Source organism: Calonectris borealis, chromosome 21, assembly GCF_964195595.1.
Source record: "Calonectris borealis chromosome 21, bCalBor7.hap1.2, whole genome shotgun sequence".
Taxonomy (NCBI): Eukaryota; Metazoa; Chordata; class Aves; order Procellariiformes; family Procellariidae; genus Calonectris; species Calonectris borealis.
In genome coordinates, this window is record NC_134332.1 from 11,991,589 (window position 1) to 12,005,236 (window position 13,648).

The 13,648-nt window shown below is 44.0% G+C and overlaps 1 protein-coding gene across 10 annotated transcripts in view; it reads right to left on the minus strand.

Annotated features, from left to right (window-relative positions):
* Positions 1–13,648, minus strand: part of MAPKAP1 (MAPK associated protein 1) — a 108,603-nt gene that overhangs the window by 31,630 nt on the left and 63,325 nt on the right. The window contains exon 8 of one of the 10 annotated variants that reach the window (XM_075170908.1): positions 8,476–10,229. The exons of 8 other annotated variants lie outside the window; for them this stretch is intronic. In XM_075170908.1, coding sequence (XP_075027009.1) covers positions 10,207–10,229 — 23 coding nt within the window. In that variant the 3' untranslated portion in view covers positions 8,476–10,206. Of the gene's footprint in view, positions 1–8,475; positions 10,230–11,818; positions 13,543–13,648 lie in introns of those variants that run through there. One more of the 10 variants, XM_075170906.1, reaches the window with a different exon arrangement.

The window sequence follows — 13,648 nt, forward strand, 5'->3', positions numbered from 1 at the left end:
CTACCACAGACGGAGGCTCATGCCTCCACCAGAGCCGCAGCCCACGATCACCGGGACCGGGATGTGCTGATGCCAGCGCCCGCCGCCACGTCCCAGCTCCCTGGTTCTTCATTACGCCCTCTCTCCCACTCCCACCCCAAAAACATTTAAAATCAGACAGAGGAAGAAGTGAAATTGGCCCCTCTTGGAACTATTAGCGGTTGGGCAGGCCTCCCTGAGCGCGGTGCGGCACCAGCCCCTGCTCCGCTCCCGGCCCCAGCCGGTGCCCCGGGGCGCCCTCTCGGGGGGGCGCACCCAGAACAGGCGTGTGATGAGCCAAGCAGATCCATTCCATAAAACACACTTCTAAGTATCATACGTACACCTACCCCGCTAAATCATTTCTATTTATACAACTTACTTTCTCGCGCTCAGTGCTGCGCAAGAGCTGCTGCAGGGGACCGGCGCTGAAGCACACGCTGCGTCTGCAGGACGCAGAGGTGGACGCGCCCCTGTGTTTCTCAGACAGTGGGATGGGGCAAAAGGACAGACATCAACGCTACCGAAGCCTTAAAATTATCAAAGAACCATATGCACACGACGACAAGGGGACAAGGTTAAAAGCAAGGAGCTTGGCAGTGGTTTACTGTCCCTGTGTATGGATCCGATTCCACCAGCTGGATCCACTCAGAAGAACAACATCGCCCATCTCAGAAACGATCCTCATGCTGCTGACAAGCTTCCCGCCATCCTGCGGAGAGCCATCGGCGATCACAACCTTCAACACCGCCATGCCAGGGTCAGAGGAGGATTTTTATCTGGAGCAACTTGAGAATTCTGTGATCAGGTAAGTTGTTTTATCCAATTTGTGTTAAGACTGTACTAACTGTCTGCTAATAAAGCAACGAAACAGAGCTACAGACCAGAAACTGAGGCAACTTTCCATATGAATAACTCCTTTAAAACAGAAAATACTAAGAAATTAATAAAAAAAAGTGTAAATGGATTTTTAGACAGTATCTACTCTCAAATAATATATTTTAAATATCTGTACACATTTACATGACCTCTACTTCACAACAGATGAAAAATGCTAGGCTGATTCTGTGGAGGAGTTTTACTACCAGACTCCTCTCACAAGTTCAAATGATGTCATTGTAGTAGAAATATAAGGTAATTTAATGGTCTCCTAACAGAATACTGCTCTGGGAATTTCAACAAAATTTCAAGTGGTAATACCAAAGCTGGATTTTATGGATTTCTGTAATCTGATGCAAATGCTCCACGCAGTTGTAAAGTAAACCTTTAAAATCCTGGCTCGGAGCGGTCCTGGCCCGCGACCCAAGCAGAGCTCTCCCGCTGACGGCAGGGACCGCAGCTCAAGCACGTCCCGCACCCAGCGGCGTGGGGCTGGGGCTGCAGCCCAGGGCTTCACACAGCACTGCTGGAGCAAGGGGGAGAGGAAATCCACCACCAAGCTGGGAGCAAGTACCTTAAAATGGAAGTTGCCAGGGCAAAATACCCAGAAGACAAAGCTAATGAATACGAACCCGTTCTAGTTCTGTAATTTTGTCACAAATACTTGGAGAGAGAGAAACCGTTGCTGGGTTAAAGCAAGCAGGGCTGGAGAAACCAGCGTTCATGGGTCTGGAGAGGAAGGAGGGAACCAAGGCAGCAGTCTGGAACGAGCCACAGAATGGTGAAGAAGAAGTGGTTATACCTTCAAGCAAACTCTTTTTGTTCAAAGACTAGCAGAGGTTTGTTCGGGGTCCCAGAGGCACCCCAGGCCTCCTGGGGAGGGCAGGAGAGCCAGGCCCCTTCTCCACCAGATCTGGTGGCCTGGGTCTTCTCCATTCTTGGGCCTGGTAAAGTGCCCCGCATGCAGGAGCGAGTGCCTAAACCACACACTGCAAATACTACCAGCAACAGCAGTTTTTCTCCTCCAGACTTGTTTTGGTGCAGTGACAGACCAGCAGCTGTGGAGGAAGGGGGCCAGCCCCGACGGAGCCGCCTGCTCCCAGCGCCACGCTCTGCACCCCCGAGCCGGGCGCTCGCACGCCTCGCCTCGGAGCCGATCCTCCCTCACACCCATCCCTTCCGCCAAAACCCCCATTTAACCACCCACAGCACGGTCCTGCCCACAGACATCCACCGCACTTCGTTATTTCAAGATACCCCTTTGAACAGCGGAAGGGTTGTCAGGAATTAAAAACGAACAAGGAAACAACCCCCAGTACTACATCCACAGCTTTCCTATGGCACAATACAGAGGTGCCCCAGGAAGCATCCCACCGCATAATCAAATTAAGCGGCTCTCTTACAAAAGGCGAATGGCCATCCGCATAACAACAAACCAATTCTGTTGCCATTTAAGCTGCAAAGCCTTCAGAATGGGGTTTTGAAAGCACGACCTATCAGTTCTAATTTTTAAAACTTATCCTTTCAGTCAAGACTAGAAAAAGGCCCATTCCAACTTTTATCTTCACTACAAAGTGCTGTTATCTTGGGCTGATGTCAGGAGCTCTATCTCTCTTTCTGCTGACAAGCAGAGACGAGAGAGATAAGATTGGGAACGAATCTCACTTCTCTGAGTAAATAAATAATCAATACTCATCTAAATGTAAATGAGAAAGTATCCCCCTCTGATAACAGGGCTCTTATCAAACAGCCAATTTTCTACAGACATTTGGCCTCAACCAAATCACCATCATTCAGCCCCAGCCTAATGGCTAAAAATCGTAACTAAATTGAACCGATCACCAGAGATCAACTAAGTTCAGCCATGACTACTACAGGTTCAAATGTTTGGAATGCAATTTTTCCCCCATTAACTTTCAATAGCAATGAAGAATACCACGGTCAGGGGTTGAATCTGCACAATAAACAAACACTAACACTTAAAAAGAGAATGAGGCTTTAAACAAAACCCCAAACAAAACCCATCTCCATCTCCAAACTAGTTAATAGGGTAAAATGGGGATTACAGAAAGACTTACCTCAATATTTAATGATTGTGGAGTTGTCAAACCTTAACTAAAAAGACCAGTATAAACAAAAAAACCCAAATGGTTTAAAACTGAACCTATATTTTACAGTGTTAGCCTCTGCAACGCAAAACACATCGCTACGTCCTATTTATCCCTTATCTTTACCCCCCTCTCAAGAGCACCTGTAATTCTCACAAAAGCCCCAGTTCCAGCTATGCTCTGTCAGCTGTTTCTGCTCCCTTTATGGACCATGTGTTTGTTCAAAACACTTTTGAATTTCTGATTTCCATAACATTGACTTCCAGAATTTACTGCACTGTGTGAGAAAAAGAATTCCCTTTTGTTTCAAAAACCAATTGCCAACCCACCGCTTTTGGGCCATGCAGTTCTTGTCTTACGAACAACTGTGATAAAACCCTCCCAATTTACCATCTCCACCACATGCACTTCATAGACTTCTCTTGTACCCAGTCGTGTCTTTTCCAAACTAGAAAAGATCTTCTCTACTCAGTACCTACTTTTCATTTCACATGTTTGATCCATTTTTGCACTCATCCATTTCTGCATCTTTTTACTTCTATACTATCCTTTTTGAGATAAAATATAACAATTAAGATGTGGGCACATCATGATTTATGGACTGGCATAGTAATGCTTTCTGTTTTGTTCTCTACTCCTTTCCTACTTTCTGTCGTTCAATTTGTCTTTCTGACTGCTCCTAAGCACTGAGCTGAAGTGTTCAGAGAACTACCCACGATGACTCCAGGATACTTTTCTTGACTGATGGAAGGTAATTAGAGCCCATCATTGTATACATATAGTTACGGTTGCTTTTCACCATGTATATTATTTTGCACTCATTGACACTGAATTCCCTCTCTCATTTTATTGTCCTGTCACTCAGCATTGTGAGATACCTCTGCAGTGCTTCACAGACAGCTTTTATTTGCACTATTCTTACTTCTTTTGTATCAACAGCACATTTTGTCACATCAGCATTCACATCCTTTTCCATGCCCCACATTAACGGAACAATGCAGGTTCTACCAGTTCCACTGGAACTCCACCAGTAACCTAGTTACTAATAACGGAGGGCCATTATTCCTATTCTTTGTTTCCTGTCTTTTAATCAATTATTAATCCATGTGAGGATCCTCCTTCTCATCCTGTGACAGCTTAATTGCTTTATGAGCCTTTGTCAAATCTTTTTTGGAAATCTAAGCATGCTATATAAAACACATCATCCTTATTGAGATGGTCTCCGACTTCCTCAAAGAATCCTCACCGGTTTCTGAGACACAACCTGCTCTAAAAAAGCTATGCTGATTTTTTCCTCAGTATATTGCATTTGTCCGTATGTCATCTATTAATTCTGCTCTTTGCTACAATTTAAGTTTACAATTTTGCAGTTTGGTAAGGAAGCCAAGGTATACTGGCTTTCAGCGAACAGGGATCATACTTGTCACCATCCACACCCAAGAGAGAAGCATCATATTCAACAGCACAGCATCTTCCTATCTGACCTCTTCCAAATCTCTCAGTGACTACTGTCTCCTCACGGTGGTTTGTTACTCTTTGTGGATTAGTTTTAAAACTTACTCTCCTGGCATAGCTCCTCAGACAACTCTCTACAAAAACCCTCTGGCACCAGAACATCTTCAGCCTCCAAATGCAAGATCTCCTGATGGAGATCTGGCCTGCGGCAGAAAGGGATGCGCATGCTGCCGAATTTCAGCAGAATAGTAAAACTCGTCTGGTTTTACAGCAGATGTGTCCCCAGTGAGCCAGCAAACGCTATGCCAGGAGCTATGAGGCTGCCTGAACGTCCGTGGTGCTGAAGGACATGGTATTTTGGCCCGTCACCCAGAACAACCGCAGAAGTTTTCGCGGTGCTGTAGGAGGATTTCCACGTCCTGTTCGGCCAGCCCCAGCCCCCGTCTCCATCCTCTGCTCACACACCCGTGGCACCCGGCGCCTCTCCCGTCCTCCCTCGCCCGCCCCTCCTGCACAGCCTGGGCTGCACTCGCACGAGAGCCGGCGTCGCTGCACGGGGACGAGCGGCGCAGGCGCAGCGCGGCGACGGAGGATGCGTCACACCAACTTGCGTTAACTGGAAGGAAAGCAGGGGAGCACGCTGCCGTCGCAGCACCACCCAGCATGTGGGACCTCGAGTGCTCCTGCGAGTACAGCTGTAATTCCAAAATAACATGAAGAATCAGGAATTTAAAGACAGTTAGGCAGTCATCGCCTAATAGCCAAGGCAGTAGATGCCAGGCAGACAGCAAATACGCAACAGTGAACACGAGCTATGTTTCAGGCTCTGTCCACGTACAGAAGCAAGACAGGAAAGCAGTCAAAAGAAAATAGTTGATAAACATTTAATGTTGATGTCTGTGGTACCTTCCTATTTCAAGTTTCTCCTTTCACAAGGATACATGATTTATTGCTTCATTGCTCCAACCCTAGGTTTTGAAAGTATGATTTCTTTTGAGTTCAAACTATATTTATATTTATTTTTTTGTTATCACTTTTTTATTATTGCTATAGAAAGTATTTGCTGGAAATATGTTGCAGCTATTACAAGGTCATAAAAAAGAGGAGGTTTATGTATTTCTATCATTTCAAATAGTCTGTCAGAAAATATCAGTCGCGCTAAGTGTAAGACTACTGGATTCCAGCTTTCCCTCTGCCAGCACATGGGCAGCATATGGAAGAATTAAAATAGCTCAGTGGGGATGCTCCTCGGGTGCTGGCTGGGAGCGGGCAAACCGAGGCATCGCATCGTCCTCGGGAGGTCCCCCCTGGGGCGCAGTCTGCCTCTGGAGAGGCACGGGTGAGGACCAGCTTTCCCATCAATGCCGGACACTGACCCTGGGCTAGAAGATGAATACTGGGCAAGGACTATAAACAAAAGAGGACTGAGGAAGGAGAGGGATCGATACGCTGCAGACAGCACAGAAACTAGGAACAGAGAGAGGTCTCAGGCCTCCTTCTGTAGAATTTTTCTTAGAACATGACAGAAGGGGCAAGGATTGCATTGTGTGCTTGGCAATGACAATAAAACAACAGAAAATATGTAAACAGTTTGAGCGGAAATAGCTGTAAAGCCAGAATGTTTACATCTCAAATCCTACTGCTATGAGGACATCTTAAATCTGTTTATCCGTTAAAAATCCCCAAAGCCCCTCAACACCTCTGAAGTGGAATAAAGATTTTATCATTACAAATGCAAATACTGGTTAATAAATAAAGATATTTAAATAGTGAAAACAAACTTTTAACATTACGCACAAGCATGAGACTTTTTTTTTGGTCCAATCTGTTTTTTCTTAACTTGCACTGTTGTGACATTACTGAATTTTACATACAGTTATCTGCTGCTCTCCACAGAAATACAGATGGTTTTTGTAGAAATACACAGTCATTTATATGAAACAATTGTAAAATAGTTTATGGAAACCAGTGGTGTAATGCATTCAAATAAATGCCAGGACTGGCTGATGGAGAGCCAAGGTGTTAAATCACACTGCTTAAGAATTCAGCTGTGGGAAACAGATAGTAAATCCAGAGTGACAGAATTTCCAGTGATGGCAAAGGTTTCTGACATCTAGTCCAGTACACAAAAACTACAGCAGTTCAAACCCATTTTACTTAACACTACCTTGACAGCCAGTGAAATTAAAGAATTTAGTCAAAAGCCCCTTAAAAAGAAAGAAACACTTCATTTATGCATTGCTTTTTTGTAGAATAGAAAACATGCAGCATAGCTAGCATCAAACCAGTCTTTGCAGAACATTAACAGAAGTGCTTTATTTAATTGCTACTACAGACTTCTATTCTTTTCGCATTAGCAATGTATAGCTCTAAATAAAGCTGAAAGGAGAAAGAAATCATCATGTTTGATCTATAATGTGATGTACCTATGGCAGAAATACAATATACAGATTTTTAATTTTAATGACAAATTTAAGAGGCAATGTCGGGGCAAGCAGCCGTATGGGTTACAGCTGACACACCCAAGTTCCTTCCACAGTCTGCTACCTAAAAGACGGCACCAATGTGAACATCCTGCAATCCAAGCTCGGGTGGTTATTTGTGATGCAGATCAACACGAGGTCTCTACCTCACTGACTTGGATTATGAAGTGAGAAAAGTGCTTTCCCCTGGCTACAGACGTGTAAAAGTAATAGTATTGCAGCAAGGGGCAATACAACCACCCGGACGGGTGGATTTCAGGCTTCACAAAAAACTAGCAAGAAGGAGATGGTCCCGTCAATGTAACTGGTGTATCGGTGGTACCTTCTTTCATCAGAGTGGATAAAATAAACAAAAAAGTCTCTGTCATCCAAACACTGAACTGTAGAATTTAAAATGTCACATAAATTACAGCTTTATTACCAATCCAGAAGAACCAAAAAATGTATGATTTCAACACCAACAGCTCCAAAATAGACTCAGTTCAATATTTCACTTTCATTTCACAGGCCAGGCATGAAAAATTTTCCTCAACCATTCGGGCTGATGTCCAGAATCCCATCAGCCCAAACGCACAGGACTAACGAGCTATTTCTATTCTGACAAACTATTCACAAACTTTATTCCCGATGAGCTGTTCCACGTACACCAACATCCCCGTCCCCCCGTCACGTCAGTGTCTGCTCAGCGTCAGCAGGCTGGTGAGAAAGGGCTTGCTGAAATAAATTATTACCGCTGCAGAACAGAGATGGAGTTTGTAGGCAGAAGGAAATCATTTCAAGCAGCCTCTCTCACACCCTCTCCAGCACAGAGGGGCTCACCCTGCACACCACCAACCCTGCCGAGGAAAATCTGCTACAAAAAACCAGGCGAGAAATCCTTCCTCTCCCTAACACACACCACGGCAGAGAGCGGGCCAGCGTCAGACCCAAAGACGGCTGCGGGAAGGCGGGGGCGGAGGGTGCTGGGCAGGAGGGGTAAGGAAAGCCGCAACCCGGCAGAGCGAGCCCCGCCGAGGAGCCGCCGCGGGAGCGGGCAGCCAGCTCCTCACCGCTCCTGCACGGGACCGGCAGAACGCGGGGAAAGCTGCGACAACGGGGGCTATACGCTTCACCTACTTGCCGCTTTGGCGAAAGGGGGGCAGCAAGCAGGAGAGTCTTGACCAAGGATCTACAAATATTGATGTTCTTTTTAATTTAAATCCTGCTAATATAAAGAGCTTAATGCAAGGATTTCTGAAGTATTTCCAGGTAAAGCCATTCACAACTGGGGGCACAAGACTCTGCAGCGATGCTATAATTATCCAAAACAAAGCACTGAAAGCCAAAGAAACTCAAAACTACCACTAAGCAGAAAAGCACGCGTGTAAACACAAGGAAATACAAATTAATTGGCTTTTCACTGTCACAGATGCTGGGGCTTCCATCTTTTTAAGAGTCAGAGCAAACATATGCATCGCCTACTCTAACATATTTACTTTTAAATTTAAACTCCTCAGTTACCATCATTCAATGACAGTATCAAACTTTAATGACAGTTCATTCTAATTGTGGTTCATCTCTTAAAAATGCTTTAATCACAGGACTGTGGTTTTACATACTTTCTTTTATCTTCCTAATTCTCCTTTTTTCTATATAAAAGTAAATAAATAAATATATGCATATAAAAAAATATGCACTAAAAATACACACAGCCACCCCCCCCTTTTCAGCCATTTCTTTTTGTCCCATTCCCCCACCCTATAAGGTGGGGATGAGGAAGCAAAACCCAAGCGAGGCCACAGCTCTTCCAGCAGCAAGAGCAGCCGAGGAGCGGGACTCTCCGTTTCCAGCCGCTCCAGCCCCAATGCTGACGCTGGCCTGCGTCAGGAGGGCGTTCAATGGTTCGTTCCTGGCCTCGACACCTACAGCCCGTTAGTTCCTCCTCTGTGCTTTCCAACACCCTGATAACCCCCACCGTGAACTGGGAGAACAGCTACCATCTGAAAGACACTCAGAATTAGCACTTTTCCCCATTCCTTGTCTCCTGCCACACGCAACCACCCCCTTGGAAAGGGGAGCCACCACCCCTGCTCTGAAGGGCGTCCGCAGCTCTGGGTGCCCCGGGGGGACAGGGACACCCCGGGCAGGGTCCTGCGGGGGGGGCGGAGATGGGTTCCTGCGAGCACAGGCTCACAGCAAGGCCCCCTAGGAACTCCCTGCAGCTGGGCACCAGAGTCTCAATCCTCTGATGAAAGAAAAACATTTATTGATGGAGAATAACGAGAAAATGATTCATTAATGCCAACAGTAATCTCAAGGCAACCAACGCATAAGAGTCTAAGGAGTTTAATCTATTTAGGAACTTACCAGAGTTATATTCTGCTTTGGGGATCGTTAGGGATATTTTTAAAAGTCAGAGTGTTACACTTCTTTAACGACCTAATTTTCAGTAATTTAGAAATTAAAATGGAGATGTGTACATGATAGGAAGCAGATTCTGGGTTCGAAGTCTAAGGCGCGGTTTCAGGAGAGCTGTTCTGCACATGCAACAGAGACCCCGGGCCCCGGCTCTAGATACCAGATTCGCCGAGGACCCCACAGAAGTACATTTGCTTTCACAACTGAAGACAACCTGCTCCACGGAGGGAGCAAATCTGCATGTTCTCAATGGCTCCTGTCATGCCTCTTCGCGGCCAGCCTCCCCTGCCCGCAGCCACCACTGCGTTCCAGCGCTGCCGCCCCGACCCGCTCGCCTCCCTCTCTCCGGCCACGGGGACACGGAGCCATCGTGCCCCTTCCCCGCACTTTGGGAACACCAGCTCTCCTTAGCGTCTGCGGGAGGCAGGAGCGAGACAAATCGAATACGGCACCACAGCATGAAGACCAGGTATTTACAAACATAACTGCTGAGATATTTCATGAATAGGAAAATCGTGGGACAGGTTTAAACGAAAACCTTCAGCATTAGGGCATCCGCACGATTTCCCTTGGGCCTGGCGGGGTGCTTGGCAATAAGTGGTTTTTCACACAAATAGTATCTTTGCATTGCAGTTTTTGCTTATCTCCTGTGTAAGTTTTGAATAAAATGTGTTTATAAACAGTTTCAGAAGCATGTTTAAGACAAGAAATTTGGCATTAAAAGTGGTGCTGAGACCGATATGTTAGAAAGCCAGTTTTTAAACAAAACTCAGATCTCTTTTCCCTAGTTGCTTTCTGAATGGAAGATCAGCCTCATGCAGTACTCCTTATTTTGAGCTTCTGTTCTCCAAGTTCTGAAGGATAACTTAACAGCTTTGTGTGAACAAATCTGAAACATAGGAATAATAAACCATTACAAGACATGGTATTGTAATAGATTGTGCTCTGAGTTACCTGGTGATGGAACAGATTATTTTAACTGGCCTTTGCAGCTATAATTCCTTTGATTCTGTTGTAGAGACTAAAATATGATATGGAGACTTTTATTTTTATATTTAACTATCCCTGTTTCTTGAATTTTTCTCTTTCCTTATTATTCAGCTTCCTGTGGCAGTGAGATAATACACTTATCCAGACTAGTAAGATTATTTTAGACTATTTTTGGTCACTTTGCACATTTTAAAGAATGCAAAAAGCACTAGTTGACAGCTGTTAGGGACTTGAATGTTATTGTAAAGCAGCTGTTTTCATTTATAGAAAAAGTATTAGTCTTTCTCCAAACTGAGCAGAATACTAAGTTAATAACTCTCACTCTAACCTACGGAAAATACAGGTCATGTCTGTGAAATGTTGGCAGAAGGTATTGTTTATAAAAATTAAACTTGGATAGCATTTTGTTCTTAAAAGGATTGAGCATTTCTGGTTCAGGGATGTTTGCAGTTTGAAGCAGCTATTAAATAATAATCAGTAGCATGTTCACCCTGCAAAGAATTTCTACTTAAAATCAGACAAGATTAAAGAGACAAGGCTTCTCTGTTCACAAGAAATTTCAGATGAAGAGAGGCTGACATGGACCAGAAACAGGCAAGATTATTCTAACGTTTCAGCATTTTACATTGTTTAGTTTTGTCTCTCATTTCCTTCTAAGAACATTCGGGTTTTATATACTGACATCAATGCTTAATTTGTTTGAAAACAAAGCCTCTGTACACATTCTCTCTGCATTCTTATTTACTTTACATTAGTACTGATAGTCCCTTCAGTCAAGCTCTAGAGCAAAAAGGCAACTGGCATCCCAGAGAATGTATTTGTTGAAGAGCGAAAGGAATGAGAGAGCTCAAAGGCGAGGAAGATAGCTTTCAAGTGTGCATATAGTTCCTGCACGTATTTAACTTGAGAATCACCATGGCATCAAGATACAGAAAGTATCAAGAATGAAGTCATCATCTTTCTTATGTTCTTAAAATTGTAAGCCATGCAAACATATTTTATAGAGAATACTGAATGCGGGCTTTAGTGCAGATATAAAAAGCCTGATAAGATCTACTTGCCTACTGCACATTGTGGGATGCTGTCAGACCCAGTCGTAGCTGTGCCGTGGTATCTGAACATAAGGGTCTCTGCATCTCATCTTGGAAAAACTGTGCTTTCCCTGGTCCAACTGAGAGCCTTCCGAAAAAGTAGGATTTAAAATGTACATCTACCATAACCTAAATTCCTAGGTTGAGTAACAAGTAAATACTGGTAAAAGTAAGACCAGCAGAAATACACACCAGATTGATTGTGTATGAAAATCATTTAGCAGTAAAGCAAATCAAGTTATATTGATAATGGTATTTTAGTTATGCAACATGATCTGCATGACCTACAAAACTTTCTCTGCAAAACACGAAGGTGGGATTTTAAAAGCATGCCTAATATCTACCCTTTTTAGAAGTTAATATTAAGACTCTCTGATTTCTAGGGAGCAGAATTATACCAAGTACTAAACTACCCAAATCTCACCTTTTAAAAAGGCTTTTCAAGACTCCATTATTATATCTGTCCAAAATCCAGAAAGCATCCAAAATATCTGACATTTTCACTGATAAATTCAGGAAGAACGAGAACTTCTTATGCTCATGATTTCAAGCATGTGATTCCCTTTCTGTAGATCTGCCATGCTGCAGACCAATTTTATATTTAAACCATCAGCTGCTGGAGTGCTCACAATGTTAAAAAACATTCTCAAAGAGATCTAGACATGGCAAGTTTATATAAAGCAATCCTTAAACTACCTATGGATATTGGGGTTCTCTATAGAGCCATTATCCCGGCATCTCAGCACTGCCCAGGCCAACGTGATACGCACAGCAAGGTCCCTGCAGCACTGAAGGGAGCTTCCAGCTCTTCTCGCTGCTGTGGCCCGCCGTGGTTAGGGTATCACCCCATCCTTAGTCTCCTTCTCTCCCATTCTGGCTATTTTGAGAAAACTCACTTCCATGAGAGATGTCACTGAGCCTCCCTCAAGGTGGTCCATCGCTGGATTAGACCAGTGCCCTCTGGGAGCTCATTCCACAACCAAGAGCGTTTTATTTCCAGCTCTCACGTAAAATATGCATGTGCAGTACATGCTGCTGAGCACGCAATAGGTTAAACAAATTGATGATATTCTGCTTAGTTATTTTTCATTACCATAAGAAAACATCAATTACATTTTCTATTTTATGAGTGTACACAAGAGAATCCATTACAATAACACAGAGGTTATATGACTGTTTTTGCTGCTTCTTTCCTAAGCAAAAAGAACAGTTAGTTTTTTAAGGCAATGAAACCAGCCCAGAGAAAAGGAAGGCACACCAGCATATCTGCATAGACAGTTCCTATCCTGATTTATCCAGCCTGACTCCAACTAATTAAACATCTGCCTCAACAATTTCCTCTGCAGATTTATCTTCTCGAGTATGTAGCACCGACTAGTTGTTACAGACTTTTCCCTAACTTGCAGCCATTCCCATGCACTTCTTCCAGTTGGTTATGTGGGCACGTGGCAAGAGATGATTCAGTATTCCCATTAAGCCCCTGCTGCTGCCTGTTGTGGGACAGGTCACCGGGCTCCCAAAGCACTGCTTCAGTACGACCATGTCCTCTATGAAATGACTCAAGGGCTATGGTTCTCTCAGCTATAACACATACGGGTTATTTTACCGCCCGCATTTTCTGTTGACTGACTCAAAAATTATTATTTAAAAATGCTCAGAGTTCATACCTCTAAGGCAAAAGCCTTGTGACGCTAAGAAAGGAAAACCGCAAGGAATGTGAACAGTTTGAATAGTTTGCAATAATTTTATCTAACATAATATCTAAATAGAGCTAGGCACAATCGGAATATGGATTCCATTTCTTTCATGCCGCTATGAAACAAAGATTGTACCCAACTTCTATCTCCTTCTACTGACCTATATCTTCCTGCAACAAAAAAATCTTTGGTTGAAGTTAAATTGCAGTCCAAAGTCTTTATTCAGCTTTAGTCTTTTCAACAAATGAGATTTTGAAATAAACACATTGATATTATTATTTTTTACAGGCATAGTTCACGCTAAGCAACACAAATGCCAGTGCATGAGCTCAAACAGAATGTGCGGAAACCTGGCTCTGCGCGACCCTTCGTCACGAGAAACTCTGTGTCATTGTCAGCCTCGTGCTCCAGGAGGTAGGCAAGGCTGCAAGGACGGCAATGGCGCTTTTAAACAAAAGTCAAAAATAGAGAAGCTCAGAAGGTTATCAACTCACGCAGGTGACCGAGGCTTATAGATTTTCAGGAACTTG